This window comes from Trachemys scripta, chromosome 15 (genome assembly GCF_013100865.1).
Source record: "Trachemys scripta elegans isolate TJP31775 chromosome 15, CAS_Tse_1.0, whole genome shotgun sequence".
NCBI classification, from domain to species: domain Eukaryota; kingdom Metazoa; phylum Chordata; order Testudines; family Emydidae; genus Trachemys; species Trachemys scripta.
The window spans coordinates 24,028,648-24,044,062 of record NC_048312.1 but is presented as its reverse complement, the minus strand read 5'-3'; the positions used below and the strand labels follow the sequence as shown (position 1 = coordinate 24,044,062).

At 53.6% G+C, this 15,415-nt stretch overlaps 1 protein-coding gene across 1 annotated transcript in view; it reads right to left on the bottom strand.

The window, feature by feature from the left end:
• NOS1 (nitric oxide synthase 1) overlaps positions 1 to 15,415 on the bottom strand; it is an 85,071-nt gene that overhangs the window by 14,190 nt on the left and 55,466 nt on the right. The window contains exons 12-18 of the mRNA XM_034791387.1: positions 14,834 to 15,028; positions 13,286 to 13,371; positions 9,123 to 9,267; positions 8,527 to 8,631; positions 7,841 to 7,899; positions 3,311 to 3,427; positions 919 to 1,093 (exon numbers count right to left, since the gene is read on the bottom strand). Coding sequence (XP_034647278.1) covers positions 919 to 1,093; positions 3,311 to 3,427; positions 7,841 to 7,899; positions 8,527 to 8,631; positions 9,123 to 9,267; positions 13,286 to 13,371; positions 14,834 to 15,028 — 882 coding nt within the window. The remainder of the gene's footprint in view (positions 1 to 918; positions 1,094 to 3,310; positions 3,428 to 7,840; positions 7,900 to 8,526; positions 8,632 to 9,122; positions 9,268 to 13,285; positions 13,372 to 14,833; positions 15,029 to 15,415) is intronic.

Genomic DNA, 15,415 nt, shown 5'->3' with positions numbered 1-15,415 from the left:
GGAGAAAACTTGTTCACCTTAGCCTCTAAGGATAGAACAAGAAGCAATGGGCTTAAACTGCAGCAAGGGAGGTTTAGGTTGGACATTAGGAAAAAGTTCCTAACTATCAGGGTGGTTAAACACTGGAATAAATTGCCTAGGGAGGTTGTGGAATCTCCATCTCTGGAGATATTTAAGAGCAGGTTAGATAAATGTCTAGCAGGGATGGTCTAGACAGTATTTGGTCCTGCCATGCGGGCAGGGGACTGGACTCGATGACCTCTCGAGGTCCCTTCCAGTCCTAGAATCTATGAATCTATTATTAACTTGGTCTCCAATTTGTTTTTGCCTGACGTGATTTTTGAACACGTGGGGCTGGCAATACTGGATTCACACCCCAATTTGGCCAAGGGCTCCTCTCCTTATACATTGGCCGAACCAAAACCCGGGGTCCAAACACCGGATACTGGGCGGCTCACGATCCAGACCCAAAGCTAGAGCCCACCTCCCAGAATGCACTTAGATACCTCCCCCAAACCCTCCAAGACACCCCAGCCCGGTGAGAAGGCGCCGCATTACCCTGAGCTCTGCTCTAGGTCTCTAGCGGGGCTCCTAACTGCCCCCTGTGCCACCCGAACCAGCTTGGTCCCCACGCACCGTCTAGGCCCCCGGGGGCTGCGGTGCACAGGCAGGAGGCCTGAGGAGCCAGGTCTCTGATTCTTTGCTTTGCTGCAGGACCCTCACAAAGAGCAGGGACGGCTAAAGCTATGAACTCCAAAGGACTTGCAATGTGCCAGGGTGCTGGGGACTCAGGGGGCGAGCTCAGGCCCGACTTTAACTGAAAGCAGCTTTGCCCAATGGCAGCTTCCCAGGCTCTTTCCCCCCGCCCCCTTCTGAATCTCCCCGCCCCCCTTCCCAAAGACGAAGGAAGCAGACTACCTTGAAAACCTTTTTGGCCCACGTCCTGAAAGACTCTTCCTGGCCACAGAGCTCATCCCCCTCCCCCATGCGGAGGATGCGCTCCCCTCCCAGCTCCTCCAGCAGGGTGTCGACGGCGCGGGCAAAGGCGCAGAAGTGGGGGTAGGCACGTGATCCTAGGCCGAACACCGAGAACCTGCAAGCAGACCGGAAAGCTGCAGCTACCCGAGGACGACAGCAGAGACAGGAGGCAGAGTGGGCAGCGTCTCCCAGCTCGCACCCACATGCCATTGCCCGGCCTGCGGGCCCTGCAGCACTAGCGAAAAAGAGAGGCACTGAAACCCCTCTGCAGTCCTCGGGGCCCCCCAACCAGGGCATCAGGGCTCAGCCTTCCCCTGTCTGAAACCAATAGAGGAATCCCTACAGAGGCAACTTTGCCTCACCAGTTCTGGGAGGAAACAGCCACGGGTGCATCAACCACCACAGGCATTGCCAGGCCGTGCCAGGGCAGCAGGGGCACGGCTGGCTTTGCCTGGCAGGGACTGGTGGGAGCTGGCTAGCAAGGTGCCAGGCGAGAGCGGCTGGAGATCACTGAGCCAGGGCTGACACGGCTATGGGATGTAGATGAACCAAACACAGAGAGTCACAGTTAGTCCTAGCGGGTCTGGGGTGATGCCTTGTGACTGGTCTCCCAGGGACCCCAGAGGTCAGGGTGCACTGACCAAGTCAGTCAGGAGAAGGGGGTGAATATAACAGAGACATGGAGTCAGGCTAGCTCAGGGAGCTGGTGGTTATTTACCTGTTGCACAGCTGCTTAGAGGAGATCTTTGCTACCAGGGGTTGTGGCGCTGGCAGACCAGGTGCGAGCTCATGCCCAGGTCCCCATGCCTCCACTGAACACTGACAAATACAGCTCTGGAGCCAGTCTGGCTCCCCTGGGCGGTAGTATTGCTAAAGCAGGTGTCAGAACTAGAATAATGTGTTTAGACATTATGGAATGCTGGGGAGTTGCTGCCGGCATTAATCTCACTTGTAACAGCTGTAGCCCATGTTCTAAGGTAATAGTTGAGCGTTCTGCATTGTGTGCCTCTGTAACTGCAAATCCCCAGACAGGAAAGAGACAGGAACTAGTGTGAAGTGCTGATCTCCAACAGAAGCTGTTACGTCCTGGCCAACAAGCCAGGCCCATCAACACCAGACTACTGTGGAACACTGATTGTTCTCCTCCCTCCTTTATGACAGTGATTTCCTCCCATCAGTTGGGTCTGCAGCTCAAAGCGCAAGAGGGAAAGGGAATAAAAAGCCCCAACAAGGAAGACCTCTCTCTTTATGCTGCTTGGGCTCTGGGGGGCAAGGATTACTAGGCATAATTAAAAGATCCCCAGTGCTTAGCCTGGGTTAGCCCTAGAGGACCCATAGAGCTTGCTTCTTATAGAAATTTCTGTAACTTTTTGAAAGTTAAGCTTGAACTCATTTGGGTGTGTGTTTACCTGCTTTAACCTTGTACATAACTCTCTTGTTTCCTATCTAATAAATCTTTAGATGGTTTATGAGAGGGTTGGCCTCATGTGTTGTCTTTGGTGTGAGATCTAAGGTGCAATTGACCTGGGGTAAGTGACTGGTCCTTTGGGACTGGGTGTAACCTGACTAGCGCTGTGCTGGTTGGTGTGAGACAATCACAGAGGCAGGCTTAGCTGGGTGGTAAGACAGAGGATTCAAAGTACCCAAGGGGACAGTCTGGGACTGCATGGCGAGGCTGTTACGGTGCTTGAGGAGTTCACACTTGGTGGTTGGTTGGTGAAATCAAAGTACAGAACTCACAACCAATTTGGGGCTTGGGCCCTGGTTCTCAGACTGCCCGGAGGTTTGTGCTCACCACTTCTGAGGCACTGCAGGACCGCTTGGCAGGTGTCATGGGGTTGCCGGTCCCCGTAATGGGACCCTGGTCCAAGCTACCCTGGCCAGCTAAGTTAAGGGGAAGGAACCCATTTGGTAGTTAACTGAACAACGAACACCTGAGCCAGATAAAAGCCATCAGGGCTCAGTTCCAGGGAGGGGCTCCCAGCGTGAGGAGCTCCCAGAGCCCACAGCTCGGAAGAGGAGGGCAGCGTCAGTGGCTCTGCGACGCCTGAGCCCAAGGGAGAGACTTTATTTCAAGTTTATTTGGGGATTTAATAAAGCAGAACCCAGCAGGGGGACTGCGTCTTACACCCTTTTGGACTCTGTGGAATTCTTAAGGGGCCCGGAGAGAAGGGAAACTGAGGCAGGGAGTGCCCTACAGAGCAGGCAGGCCCCACAACATGGGGTACTGGGCCCTTTGCAGCAGCTGCAGTGTCCTCCTCTCTCCTTGCCTGCTGGAGACAGGCTGAGCCCTCAGGAAGCTAGCAGCAACCTCCCTCTCCATCCTGCTCACCTGACATTAGCCAGAGGCCCTGTGCTCTCAAAGTTGTCCCTGGCTTCGGGCCCGTCGCTCGAAGACTTCCGTGCGTCCGAGTAAGAGGAGACGCTGTTAAAACGGACCTTGTAGCTCCTGCAAGCAGCAACGACAGCAAGCGTTACGGCAGGCGCGGCACCGCTACGCCTGCTCCCGGGCCAGCGGTAGGATGGGCAGGCGAGTGCTGGGAACTGGGGCACAGCTTGGGCAGCTCTCACCAGCCAGGGCCTGAGTTCAGGGCTCTGCTGTTGCCTGCCCCCGGGGAGGCGGTTAGTGATGCCGACAGCGGAGCAGGGAGCTCAGTGTATGTTACATGCATCCTGATGCACAGAGGAAGCGAGTCTGTTACAAGCCCTGACTAGCCAGCCTGGCTCAAGCTACAGATACTCGCACATTCCGGAGGTCCCCAGTTCATGGCATCGGCTGTGGTGGGGGAAGCAGAGCCCTGCACCCAAGCCTTACTCAGCTGTGTAGCCGGCAAGGGTTTTACATGACCCGGCTTCCAGCGGCAGGTCCATGACTCGCTGGAAGGTTGGGTTGGGGTTTTTATAGGTATTTCCATTCCCCTCCAGCAAGCACAGATCCTTATGAAGTGTAGGCCCCTAAATATGGCTTTCGGGGTTGGATTTCCAACGGCGCCTCAGGGATTTAGGCCCCATTGAGAATCCAGTGCCATTAGACACTCAGGTTCAGAAATGGTGACCTTAGCACATAAACAAGTGCTCTCTACCTCCTGATCGGAAGTTCACTGTCCCTGGGTTCTGGTGGCTTCCCCCAGAGAGAGAGCGGTCAAGTGGGGAGTGTCCTTACTGAGAAACTCCAGCCACAGGTACTGGAGAGGTCCATGCGAACAGCAAGACCGTCCTCAGAGCTCTTTGTGGGACATGGAGGACTGAGACTGTCTGTCATATAGTCAGACTCCAGGCTGTGCAGGCCCTTAAAGACAGTGGCCAACAGCTCAGATTGTTCTTGGAAGTGACTGCAGCAGCTAGTGCCGAGCTCAGACATGTGAGTTCTATATTGCTGCCCACCTCACAGCTCAACTACAATCTCCTTCCAGGATACCCTGTAACACGGTGTATTGCAAGCGTCCGCCGTGGAGGCGACACACAGGAACACCACAGTGGAATCCTTTTCCCAGCAGCACCTCTGGGGGTGGCCTATTGTCCTGTTCCATCAGCTGTCCCCATTGGGGAAGAGGCCATTAAAACCATAATGGGTTTTCAGATTGCGAGCCCTGTAGGGATCTGTCACATCACATGTCCGCATAGCAGGTAGGCCACTTTGGGGCTGCAACACCACCACAATCAGTGTGCAAATAACTAACATTACTGCTCTGCACAAGTGTGTTATCTGCTGCACTTCTGAAGGAAAAGATTAGAGCCAAGACTTTCCGACCTCTTTAACATCTGATTAAAACCCACTTATCACTGGCCGGATGCTAATTCTGTCCTGACTAAGCAGCAGACATTACCATTCACTATCCTCGTTATGCTAATTCAAGAGACTTCACAGGGAGCGGATGTCTCAATTAAGTGGAATATGCTGTACGTCACCCCTAAAATAATAATAATAACCAATACATGTTTAACACGTCGCCATTCTGCAGCAGCCTGGATCTCAAAGCTTTTTACAAATGTTTAACTAACTCTGGCAGATGTTAAGTGACTTGCCCAAGTCTCATCTTACTTCAGTAGCAGAGCCAGTAACAGATGCCAGAAAACTGGCTCCCAGTCCTCTGCTCTGACCCCAAGCTAGACGTCCTTAAAGGAAGGACACAACCTTAGCTTGACCACAGCACTCGTGCGCCTTAGAGGTGTTTTTGCACAACACTGCAATAAACTGCGGCCAGCCCCTCTAACATCCCCAGGCGTTTCAGCCTACCTAAAACGATTTTACGGTGAGTTTCACTATATTCGGGGTCTTCCTTGAAGCCCCAGCATCTGGAGTCATGTGAGAATCTCAGCATTTTAAAGAAAGTTATTAGCCCTTCTGGTTGCAGAGAAGAGCTAAAAAATGTGATCCTTCAAGGCTTACAGGCAAATAAAAAGAACGAGACATTTACTATTTTTAAATAATCCCAATGTTTAGGGTTGGCAATGCAGATATAGAGGTGCCTGGAAGAAGAGAAATCTGTGAAACATTGCCACCTAGTGGTAATTTGATTTAACTACTACTGTATGTTCAAAGCATAGCTACACGTCTGTGGTTCGTGGATCACCAGTAGTTCATGGGGCACTAGCTGTTGGTCCACAGACATGTGGCTGGTTGCAGAGCGCTGGCTCCTCTTCATTTGCAGCAGCTAATTTGCATCAAAAGAAGCTAAAATACACGCCATAGTTTCTTGTCCTTTTCCATGTAAGCGATTGCTGGGGTTGCCTCAGGGATGATATCCCGGTATCGCTAGCAGCGGAGAGGGCCATGAGACGAATGGGAGGGGAGAGGGCCATGAGACTCTGTGAAGATGTGGTCCATGCTACGAAAAGCGGTCCGTGCAAAGGCCAGCTGTGAGTCCAGTTTTGGCTCCATTTCGGCGTTAGTGGTGTTTATCTGTATGGTATGGTCACAGGGTGAGCTGGCCCTTTAAAAGGTTAGCCCACCTTCCCTGGCAAAGGGAATGAGAGTGCAGGGGTCACGTGTGACTAAGACCCAGGCCTGCTGTGAGATATAAGGGCAGCCGGTGACTAGTCAGGAGAAAGATTCCAAGGACAGCAGACCTGGGAGATCAAGCAGGAAAAGGCCCTGTGCAGGGAAGACAGGGCAGTTTGGGTTATGGCATGGACATGTAATAGAGGGTGGGTATGGGTGCCCCCAAGCTGCCAACCCATGCGTGGCTGCAACCATCGGCAGTTAACAAGGGGAAGAAGGGACAGACTGGTAGGAGCCCGAGAGGGCTGGAGCCGAGCCCAGTAAAGGGCTAAAGCCTCTTGAAAAGGACAGAGGGGCCCTTAGAGGTCTGGCTTTGCCCCAGCAAGAGAGAACTCTGGATAAGCCCGAGGACTGAGCGACCTCAGGGCTGCAGTGCATTGAAGGCTCCTGCATAAGAGCACTGCAGCAGCCTCTGAGGCTGAGGATGAATGCTCCGAGGGAGGAAACTGAGGCAGCAGACAGGCCTGATGCCAGACCAGGTAACTCCCTGCTACAGTCGCTATTAGAGAAAGGCACAACTGCCAAGTCTGGATCCAGATTCAGAACCCCCGGAGCAGCTGGATCCTGGGTTTGGGGCGGGCCCATCTTTAGTTGACAGTCTCTGGGCTCTGCGTTCAGTCTTGCGGCAACAGGCGTCTGCCTTGAGTCCTCCCTGCCAAAGGATCTGAGCACCTCACGGTTCTCTCTCCTCCTCACCCAGGCAGACAGCGGGTACGGCTAAACACCAGAAAAACCTCGCAGCAGTTTTTCGGCTCAAGCCACTTGGGTTGTGGGGCTCAAACTAGCAGTGCAGACATTTGGCTCCGCATGGAGCCTGGCTCTGGGACCCTTCCCCCTCCCTGGGTTCAGAGCCCAGGCTCCAGGCAGAGCCAAACATCTACACTGCTATTTTGAGCCCCACTGCACAAGCCTGACTCAGCTGACAGAGGCTCTGAGACTTGCTGCCATGTCCTGTTTTGTTTGCCGTGGAGACGGACCCTAAGTGACTTGCTCAAGGCCACACGGGATGTCTGTGGCAGAGCAAGGAACTGAATATGCATCTTTTGAGCCCCAGGCCAGCACCCTCCCCAATGGACCATCCTTGCTCTTGCTCCAGCGTGCTTGGTTCTCCCTACAAGTGCTCTCCTGCCCAGGCCAGAGGCATGCGTTTCTGCCGGGGTGACCGGCTTCGCTCCCGTGGCAAACAAACCAAAAGGAATGGTATCCCTCTCCCGGCCCCATCTCTTACCAGGCCAGGAACATCTGCTGGGCTGGACCCAGTGTCTTGCTGGAGGGGGGAAAGGGGATGACATGCAAGGGGATTTAATGCCAGGGAAGGTATATAGACTCGTTCCCCTAGAGCCAGGCCTGCACTGCAACCCTCCAAACACTGGAATTCTGGATCAGCTTAACGTACAAGCAACTGCCCAGGGTCCTGTTCTTCTGGGAGGACCACAGGGCAGCTCCTGACCTGGTTCTCCCCCTCATCTAGCAAAGCACAGGACATGCCAGGCCCAATTCCACCCCCATTCCCCTCCCTCAGCAGAGCCCACCTGACCCGATCTCTTACTTGAGTCCCTACAGACCCTGAGGCCAGTTCTGGATGGACAAACATCCACCAGGCAGTGGAATGGAGTGAAATTGCCAAGGTTTGTTTCACCTGTGACCTCAGCCTGGTCCAGAGGGGACAGGCCAGTGCTACCCAGAGCATTGGAGCGGCTGCCTGAGTACCTGCGAGTCCCTCCCCAGGCCATAAACTTGCAGTCTCAGTTGGGACAGAGGCAAGCTAACCCAAGGGAGGGAGGTGGTGCCTGGTTCCCCAGGGACGGGCCAGCTCTGCTGGGGTGGGAGTAATGCGGGGCTCTTGTCTGAGTCTCTTACTTCCTCTCTTCCAGGTGAGAGTTGGGATTCCTCATTTCCATCATCGCACAGCCGAATTTCTAGAGAGAGAAACAGCAAGGTCGTCACTTCCGCCGGCCATCGTACACAACCCCGAAGGTAAGTGGCTGCTCCGTCCCGCTCCAGAGGCCCCCACCTGCTTTCACCAGTGGGACCCAGCCGTGGGTCATCTGCACCATGCGCTGGGACTGAACTCAGCTATTGCTCTGTAAGCCCGCCGGGGCCAGGACCGGGGCCTTGAGGGCTCATACAGCACCAAGCACATCCGCAGGTTAATCATCATTTTCCCTTGCGTGGTGCCATACATCAGAGGGTCTCTAAGCATTGAAGGCCTGGTCAACCCCCTGAAATCTATGGGAGTCCTTCCACTGACTTTGATGGGATCTAGAGCAGGCTTTTAATTAATTAAACCTCACAGCCTCCCTGGGGGCGAGGCAGATGTTCCCCATTCTACAGATGGGGAAACTAAGGCAAACTTAAGGTCTCGCAGCAAGTGGGGTGCAGGTTTGGGAAAGAACCCAGGTCTCGTGATGCCCAGCCATGTGCTTTGACCAGTGCCCCATGCTTCCCCCTCTCCATAATGAATGGGCCTAGAAGTGGGTGCCGCTTCTCCTCCCCCACCATTACTGCCACGTGCGGCACTGGGACGGTTCTTAACCCTTTCCTACCTCCCCATTCTCCGGTGGGTCTCCGTTGCCGAAGGTGCTCGTGACCACCAGGACGAGAGTTTCATGTTCCAGGTGGACTATGTCGTACTCATCCATGGACATCACCTGAGACAGACAGAGATGCTAGTGACGGCCCCTCGCACAGGGAGACTCGCTGCCGGTCAGTTGGCTGGGGCCTGGCTCTCCGCTGACTTGAGTGCGGTTCTACCAGCGGAGAGCTCGGCCTGAGACTCTGGCAGAGAACTTGACGCTGAGATCCAATCTATGATGCTAAGGGAGGAGGCCCAGAGACTTAAAGGAGAGACAAATTCTGCTCCTCTTGGGGACTTCCATGGGGCTAAATGGGTAACAGAGGGCAAAACTGGGCCACAAGGCCTCTCCAAATGTGTTCAAATGGAAGGCAGCTTCGTTTGCCTCCAGGCCTCTGTCTCTTAACCGGTCCCAGGGCCCAATCCTGCAAGGTGCTGAGGGCCTGCAATTCCTAGGAAAGTCCCCAGGAGTTGAGGGTGCCCAGCAGCTCGCTGCATTGGGCCCGGTGTACGTAAGCCATACAGCCCCATGCACTGTTCTCCATGGGCAGAGAGCTGGTACGCTACCTTGGCATCGAAAGCGTGCTTGAAGATTTCACATAAGGTTTTTGCATAGACCTGGGACTTCCCCGTTTCCGTGGCATAGAGGATGGTCGCTTTGACCCTCTTGGCCATTGCCTGCCCCATCAGCTTGGCAGAGAACTTCACGGCTCTGGAAAGCAAGTAGAAGCCTCAATAAGATCCTCGGACATGAGAAGCCCAGTCTGCAATTCCCCCCATCTCTCTCTCTCTCTCGCCTGGATTTCAAGCACGGCTGTGTGATCACAGGGGGGTTATTAGTTCACAACCGTGGGTTGAGAGTTCTAGAGTCTGGGGAAAAGTAAGAGGAATTGTTTTAAACAGCCACTGCCCTCACTCAACCATGATTTACAGCCTACGGTGGCAGCTGGAGGCCCCTCCCTGGTTGGAGTGGCAGCCTTTGACGCTCTGCACAGCTGTGAGTAACTACCCAGGGCTCAAGGCAGTGGGAACCAGTCCTCCGCTGCCTATGGAAACACACCCACATACTGCTGGCTTTAAGGGAAGCCTGCCAGCTTGCGGTCTGATGTTCTCAGGTCTCAGACCTCCAGAGAATGATTTATCTCTTGCACTCATGCATGCCGAGACAGCAGCTGGGAAAGGGCTGTTTTCTTTGTTTTCAATAACAGGGGCGTCAACAAGGCTTTTGAGTTTGTTTGAATAAGAAAAAACACACACTTCCTTCCCTGTGCGCAGGGCCCAGGACTTACCCCTGGCCCCCGCTGCTCTGGGAAGAGTGTTGATTATTAACTAAACTGAACCTGCACCTCTCCCCAATCAGCCAGGGTGTTTGTTCACTTAAAACCCTGCATTTTTCTCACCGTCACGTCCCAGTGCGGACAGCATCTATGGGCATAACTTGACTAGTAGGAACAGTCCCATGGGGATCACCCCCATGAGCCAACTTACTCCCCTTTAAATGGCTGCAGGACAGGGGCTCTAACCACCTGCCTTTCGTCTCCTGCAGCTGGAATCGATTTCCTTGAGCAGATGCACCCATTAGCCTTGTCTACATAAAAACCCCTTTTGCCCCAGAATTTTCCACCATTACTACTATTGGTTCATCTCCACCAGCTCTAGCACTAGTGTAGACGGGGCCCACTAGTGTGTCACGCCCTGTGTCCTCTAACCCAGCTCAGAGCAGCTCCGCGGGTACGTCTACACCGGAGCTGGAGGTGTCATTTCCAGCTGGAGTAGACAGACTGCACTAGCTCGGATTGAGCTAGCGTGCTAAAAATAGCAGTGTAGCTGCAGCGGTGCCTCTAGCGGGAGGGGCCGGGCATCTGGAGTACAATCCCGTCCGAGACAGCACGCACGTATTTGGGTGACTAGTCCCGCCTGCCGCTTGCACTGCTGCGACTACTCTCCGGTTTTAGCAGGTTAGCTTGATCAACGCTAGCACGTGTATGTCTTCCCGAGCCAGAAATGACACCTTCCACCTCCCGTGTAGACACGCCCAACATGACACGGCACCTTCGCATCAGTGGCCATCAGCACTCTGTCTACACGAGTGCTTCTGCCTCACCCAGTGCTGGTTCAGCACCACTGGTGGTAGCAACCGTGGAAAATTCGGGGCGAAAAAAGTCTAGCAGAGAGATTTCTTATTGTACTGTAAGGCCACGAATACAACGCTGTACACGCTCGTTTCTCATTGTAGAGTCACTCGTAAGAGCTGGGATGCAGGGACTGGAGTCCTGCTTTCAAAAATATTCAGAAAAAAGAGAAAATGTTGAAGTCACGCCAAGTTTGGAAATGGAGCCATTAAAATGGCAGGCTAGAGCGTGGGCCCCGATCCAGCCAGTGTCCCTTGCAGCACACCAGGCAGAATCAGCCACGGCATCTCGTTACGGAGATGCCACGGAAATCGTGGCAGCTTGATTTAGTTTGTTGACAGGTGAGAGGTGGCTTGAAAAAACCACGTTTGCCCCAGTTGGAACACAACGTGCAGTCTGATAAGCGTCAGCCCTGTTCCAGCAGCCCAGTGAGATTCTAGTGCCCTCATCAGAACAGACGTACAGTACATCGATGGGGATGCCAGCTGCAGCGACGTTGGAAGCACCAGGCAGAGGCTCGTCAATGAGAATCCATTAGGGAAGCCCAACCCCCTCTCCCCCCCGCCCCGCCCATGTGGTTACAGGTGAAAGGTGTCCACTAGCAACATCTGCCCAGTTTCACACAGAGGAGATTTTTTGGAATGTGGGGGGGAAAGGAAAAGCCTGAACTGGATTTCTTTGCCCCCCTGCAACATGGTCTCAAAGTACTTGCCTCTGGGCAGTTCCTATCCTGCTTTCAGTCTGATTCATTATGGTTGTTACCTGCTGCTATAACACGGCTCCTGAATTCACCCTTCCATGTCAATTTCACCCACTCATTTCAGATGCCACTGGCCTCCCCCAGCCCTGACACTGATCAGATCTTAGCAAAAGTACAGATGGGTCCAGGAGAAGGCTGAGAGAGGAACTGTCTGGTTCCTTTGCAACCAGTTCTGGACAGCGTCTAAATCCTCTTGTAACGAAACCCCACCTGGTCAGGAATGTTTTGCTCACTCAGCCATTCCCATCTTGTGCGCGGGAGCAGCCAAAAAGCAGATTAGCTCAGAGCCAGGCAGAATTAATGGTAAATGTACAAAAAAAATTAAAACCACCTACACACCAAGAACAATGGAGGGGACATTATTTAAAAATCCTACCTGCCAAGTTCACATTTTTATAAAGCTGTTTATCAATTACGTACTCACACACCGAGCAGCTATAATTAACAGCCATTGTGTCCTCTTCTAACTCAATAGTTCACTCCATCTTTTCGAATCCTCTACCTCCCTCAGACTCCTGCTGAAACCCATGCGCCAGGCACTGGCCCCAAGAACATATAATTGGTACGGTGGCTTCATGGACGCACCATGGAAACTAACTTAATGGAAAAGATGGGGGATATCGGATGAGAACAGAGTCACAACAACAGGGACACAGACTTAGCAGTGTCTAGATGATTGTGTAGCACCATTGACCACGGTCAGGTTGTCTGTGACATACCATGCATGTTACTGGCTAATAATAATATCACCTAGCTCTTATATAGTGCTTTTTCATCAGTAGATCTCAAAGCACTTCACAAAGGAGGTCAGTATTCTCCTCCCCATTTTATAGATGGGGAAACTGAGGCACAGAGGCATGACGTGGCTTGCCCAAGGTGACCCAGCAGGCCAGGAGTAGATCCAGAAATAGAACACAAGTCTCCTGAGTTCTAGTCCAGTGCTTTCTCCACTAGGCCACTCTGCTTCCCCTGTTGGGACACCTCCCCCAACCCCACCCCCATGGTGGGGAGGCTTCCAGACCAGGAATAAAATATCAAGGTTGTCCAAAGTTGCTCAGCTCAATTGGGCAGATCCTTGGTCAGCATTCTGGGGTATCCATCTCTAAGGGGCTTGTTCTGCCCAGGGAAGGGATGGGGACTAGCTATGACATATGGACCCAGGTTTTATTCCAAAATGTCCAGGGCTGTCCAGATCCAGGATCCTGGTTTGAGCCCGTCTCTTAGGTCCATATGTACAAAGGCTCCCCATGCCATTCTCCTTTCACACTCACAAAGGGTTTGGTCCCCACGAGCTGCAGGGGAGCGATCGGTAGAAGTATCCCAAATAGCAAAGAAGAGGATTCCGTGGCACGAGTTTCCTCTCACTTATACCAGCGCTAATTGGGAGTAACACCAATAGAGTTACATCATTGTCATAGGGGGAGAAGGAAGGAGAATCAGGCCCCGCAGAGAGAGGAAGGAAGAGGAGCTGTCTGAAGTCTCTCTCCAAGTGCTGGAACAACCAGAGAGACATTGCTTGAGAATGAACTGATTTGTGGGAAGAGACCCAATCAGGATTTTTAGCTATTTTATACCTTCACCCTCCCATTTACTGCTCCAGTGGCAGGCCCCAAATGCTGCCCACCTCTCCGGGCACCTCTCTCCTGTGCCACACCAGATGACATGGCAAAAGGAGAGGCCTTCAAAAGACACTGGGGGAATCCTGGTGGGCGAGGAGCTGTAATTCAAGGAGCACACGGCAGCCCCACCACACAGAACCTGAACAGTAAACGGTCCGTGTGCTGCATCTCGGAGCTCTGGCTCTGAGTGTGTGGGGATAGCTGCTCCCGGGTACTTACTTGGCCAGCTTTTTAAAACCGATGGCTCTCTTTTTGGTGGGAGTCCCATTGACCCCTTTCCAGATGTGCGTGTTCCAAGGGTCAGGCTAGGAGGAAAAAGATGGTCATCAGCTGAGGGACAGAGCTTTGTTATTCAACAAGGGCCAGGTCTGTGGGGCCCGGCAATGGAATTGCATTCGTTTGTAAAGACAGCCTGTTTAGATACATTCACAATGCCTGGTTGCCAGGGCCCAGCTGGCCTCAGACCCTCGTCACAGGTCTTTATTTGTGGGCCTGGTCTGTAACCCCATCCTACCCTCCACAACCCAGCTATTTAAGCTTGGAGATGACCCTCTCTAGAGATGCCCATGTCTTTGAGGTATGACTGGATGCACCAGGGTTTCAACACGCTGTCGCAAGGCAGTGAGGAGGTTGCTGGCTTGTAACAACATGGCTGAGGACCATGCCCTTTGTGTCTCCCGGAAGTGGGGCTGTCCCAGGGCCAGGGCCGGCTCCAGGGTTTTGGCTGCCCCAAGCCGCCCCCCCCAAAAAGCCGCGATCGCGATCTGTGGCGGCAATTCGGCGGAAGGTCCTTCGCTCCAAGTGGGAGTGAGGGACCGTCCGCTGAATTGCCACCGAATAGCTGGACTTGCCGCCCCTCTCCGGAGTGGCCGCCCCAAGCACCTGCTTGCCAAGCTGGTGCCTAGAGCCGGCCCTGCTCAGGAAGCATTGACAGCTAATGAGCAGGGAGATGCAGGACTGCATCCCTCCACTTAACCATAGGGCCTCAAGAAGGGGTGGAGGCTAGGAAAGAGGATCAGCGGCTGCACAATCCCTGAGGATACAGTCAGAGCTGGGAATGCTCTGGGTTCATGGGAGATGGATAACACAGATGAACAAGTGACTCCCTTTCCTGGTTATTCCTTATGGGAGCTAGACTAATGGCCAGACTGAACAAAAGCGGCAGGAGCATAGACATTCGGCGAATGAAGGTATGTTTGTCAGGATCCCTTGTCCCATTCTTTGAAGGGCTACGTGCTCTGTTGCTAACATTATGGCCTAGTGCTCATGCGCTGCACGGCCAGGTAGGAGACCAGAGTCAGATTTCTCATCCCCAAGCTGGCAGGAGCAGCTCGCTCAAGTTTGCTAGATGGCGGAGGAAGGGAAGGGGTGACTGGCATGGCCCAACAGCAGCCCCCCACGGCTGATTGAGGAACAGGGCTGATGAGCTCCAGAAAGTGCTCTGCTAGGTTCCCCTGGGATGAAGAATGCAAGATGGGACCGTGATGATTCTCCAGGCTCTGGCAGAGATGCGAAGAGCCACCCCCTTGCGGGAAGGCAACTCGTGCAGGGGGTTGGCAAACCTGACTCTGATTATACCTTGATGCCTTGTAACAATCAGGGTTGTTAACAAGCACCACCGCTCTGCAGAGAGACAACGGTTGGGATACAGAGCCAGTCCACAGCTGGGGAGAAGATGTAGATCCTGCTGCCCCTGCCTATCATGGTACCCTTGTGTGCGAGGGGCAGGGCGTGCGGCACCGGCAGAAGCCTGGCTATGGATAGTACCTGGTACTCGAAGGAGGGCGTGAGCCGATAGTTGAGCATTTCCTGATGGAAGACCGGGGTGATGCTGCTGGACATCGGGGGGACGATCCACACCCAGTCAGCAGGGCACCCCCCGCGGCAGCGATACTCATTCTCCATGTGCTTGATGAAGGACTCTGTGGCTGAGTGATGGTCCACAATGGTCACCTTGTCGCTCTGTTGGAGGGAAGGAGAAGACAGCCAGTAGAACTGCAGGCTAATGCTCCTTGGGCAGTGAGGACAGGAGTCGGGAGGCAGCATTAGGATGCCGGGCTGGGAGCCAAGTCTGCTCTGAGGGCTAAAAAGGAGCATCCCCACCAAGAACTGCAGTGGACGTTAGGACAACAAACAGCTTCTGTCTAGGAGAAGTCAAAGGCTGAAAGCTCAGTTCCTCCTTCCAATGGAAGGCGTCTGTCAGTGGCAATGGGACATGAGGAACAATCCAGAAGGGCCCCGTGGTGGGGTCTGATTGAGAAGACAGCCCTCACTTTGGAACTTCCCTTCATTTGATTATGCTGATCTGGTTGACAGGTAGGAGGGACCCTGAACCCCCTAAACTCTGCT